At 58.9% G+C, this 2,839-nt stretch overlaps 2 protein-coding genes across 2 annotated transcripts; both read right to left on the bottom strand.

Annotated features, from left to right (window-relative positions):
* Nucleotides 1–9: 9 nt before the first annotated feature.
* SPRG_15581 (hypothetical protein) lies at nt 10–1,411 on the bottom strand (the record flags this gene model as incomplete). The annotated part of the gene is made up of 1 exon (XM_012357132.1): nt 10–1,411. A coding segment is annotated over one exon (1,402 nt), but the record flags the coding sequence as incomplete, so codon positions are not given.
* Nucleotides 1,412–2,328: 917 nt separating this feature from the next.
* SPRG_15582 (hypothetical protein) lies at nt 2,329–2,819 on the bottom strand (the record flags this gene model as incomplete). Its single annotated transcript, XM_012357133.1, has 1 exon — nt 2,329–2,819. Exon 1 carries the CDS (start codon nt 2,674–2,676, stop codon nt 2,329–2,331), a length of 348 nt encoding a protein of 115 aa, XP_012212523.1. The 5' UTR covers nt 2,677–2,819.
* Nucleotides 2,820–2,839: the final 20 nt, after the last annotated feature.

The following is a 2,839-nucleotide window of genomic DNA, read 5'->3' on the forward strand; positions in this document are numbered from 1 at the left end:
CGAGGACACCGCTGAGGAGCGTCGACTTGCCAGCGCCCACCGACCCGACGACCGCCACCAAGTGGTTGCTCCCAAAACTGAGCGACACGTTGCGCAAGACTGGAATGTTCGCCTCGGCGTCGGCCGTCTCTTGGGCGGTCGTCGGCGTCGCCGCGTACGTAAAGTCGGCCTTTGCGATCGCAATGCCCACGTCCGTGAGGTGGCCGGCCGTGACGGGCGACCGCTCTTCGAGGAGGAAGAACTCGGTGAGGCGCGTGAACGAGACTTGCGCTTCGACGAGTGAGTTGATGACGTTCGGGAGCATGAAGAGCGGGAAGCGTAAAATGTTAAAGAGGGCCAGCGATGTGAGCGCCGTGCCCACGTCCAGCGTGTTGCCGAGGTAAATGTACGCGGCAAAGGACGCGACCGTCACGAGCGACGGGACACCGTTGAAGACGACGCTCGAGAAGGACCGGGCGTAAATGTACGTGCGGAGGCGGTCGAGCTCGTTGGTGCGGAACTCCATGACACGGGTCGTAAAGCTGTTTTCCCAGGCCTGGAGCTTGATGACCTTGATGCCCGAGAGGACTTCGTAGACGACCTTGACGCGCTCGTCCTTGACCGTCATGAGGCGCTGCTGGAGCGACCGCATCATGGTCGAGATGGCCGCCGTCGTGGGGATGATGAGCAGCATCACGACGACGCCTGCGAGAAACGCGATGCCGAGTTGGCGGTAGAGCAAGTACGACGACACGAGGATCTGGAAGAACGCGTACCAGATCGCGTGCAGATAGTTGGTAATTTCCTGGAGGCGCTGCGCGTCAATGCTCATGAGGTTGGTGATCTCGCCCGTCGACCGCGCGCCTTTCGCCGACGCCGAGAGCACGAGCGACTTGTGGTACACGGCCGTCACGATGGCCGACCGGAGACGCAGACCCGTCTCAAAGCAGTAAAAGAAATACTGGCGCAACGCAAACGACTGACCGACGCCCGCGACAAAGATGACAGCAGCGTACACGAGGCCTTCGTTGACGTCGGCGTTGGGGTCCGAGAGGAACTCGATGATGAGCTTGATCACAAGCGGCCCGACAAACTGCAGCGAGTCGTGGATGAGCTTGAGGATACCGGCGACGAGGAAGGGCGCGCCAAAGGCCTTGGAGAGCGCCCACCAGAGTCGCGGGTTTGGCTTGGCGAGCTCTGCGTCCCAGTAGCGCTGAAAGGTCGCCGAGATGCGCAGCGCGCGGTCGCTCGGGTTGAGTTGGTAGAGGTCGCCGAACTCAAGCGGCCGCTGGTTGCCGAGGTCGAGGAGCGGGGTGAGCCACGAGAAGAAGACGGACGAGACGCAGCCGCCCATCTCTTCCGGGCACGTGTCGCCAAAGCCATCGTTCTTGACGAGCAGCGGTACGCGCTCCAGCTTGGTGGTCGGCGCCATCACTGCAAAAGCCAGAGTGGCGCAACCAGTGGCTCCAACACACCCGTTCACTCGCGAATTCGGTGGAACCTCCGTGGGTAATGAAGCGTGCAAAGCGATCTGATTGGCTCTTCGAAAAACTTCGACGCGCTCTGATTGGCTCCGAGACTGGACGTGCTAGCGTTCGAAGCAACTTCGAAGCTGCGAGGGACCAGAAATGGGAGGCGGCGTCTTGCCGAAGCCGCTTCGTGCAGACGTCAGTAAGAAGCCGTGAGATCGGCAGCTGTAGCCGACGTGCAAGGGACCAGACTTTGTCTCTGCTCTTGGCACTGCTCATCGAGCCGGAAGGGATTTCCGATCACACCACCATCTGGCAAATCACCGCATTGGCAATGCAGTGTTTATTCGGCGACAGCACAACAAGGAGCCGAGGCCCAATGGCCGTCGATACATACAGTAATGTAGAAGAGCCCTCGTGGTGGTTGTCGACGCGGTCTGTGGATCTGCGCTGCATAGCAGTACACATGAGCGGGAAGGAATTTGCTTGGTGAATCGCACGCGCCACTGGTACCGGTACGCAGATTCTTGGTCCAACCTTTGCTTGAAGCATCCATCCGCCCGTCCCACAGCCGAGGACAGGAAAAACGACCGAAACTGAGTCTGAGATTGCACACTCAGTATGTCATACAGTATTCGGGACACTGGATGTGGTACAGTGTAGTAGCTTCACGCCGCCCATGACGTTACGTATTCCATCGATCTTGATGTGTTTGTGGCAATTGCGTGCAGGTGTACCTCTGGTTACGTGTACAAACAGACAGGAGCCTTAGCATCATTTCTCTTGTGCTACAAGTAATGGTTTGTAGACCACATTTCGACGCTAGCGTCGAGAAAGAAGGTAAATTCATTGCATTCATGACGTAAAAATAGGCCAGCATTCATTCAATTACATCCAGGTCTACGTACTCGTCGCCGTCGCGCCAGTGGTCGACGAGGTTGGTAAAGAGGCCCTTCGGGTTCTTCAGCAGCTCGCTCGGCGTGTCAAACTCGGCCGCGCCGCCCTTGTCCATGACCAGAATGCGGTCGCAGTCCAAGATCGTGTTGATGCGGTGGGCGATCGTCAAGGTCGTGCAGTCGACAAACTCGTCGCGGATGCTCTGCTGGATGAGCCGGTCCGTGTTGGCGTCAATCGACGCGGTCGCTTCGTCCATGAGAATCACCTTGGACTTCTTCAGGAGCGCACGCGCAATGCAAATCAGCTGTCGCTCGCCGACGCTAAAGTTCATGCCGCGTTCGTCGACCTTGTCGTCGAGCGACGTGACCGCCGAGTCGAGGTGCGCGCGCTTGATGGCTGTCCAGAGCGCCGCGTCGTCGTAGCGCGAAAACGGATCCAAGTTGGAGCGCACCGAGCCCGAAAACAGCACCGGGTCTTGCGGGATGATCGAGATC

This window comes from Saprolegnia parasitica (assembly GCF_000151545.1).
Source record: "Saprolegnia parasitica CBS 223.65 unplaced genomic scaffold supercont2.749, whole genome shotgun sequence".
In the NCBI taxonomy this organism is placed as follows: Eukaryota; Oomycota; class Saprolegniomycetes; order Saprolegniales; family Saprolegniaceae; genus Saprolegnia; species Saprolegnia parasitica.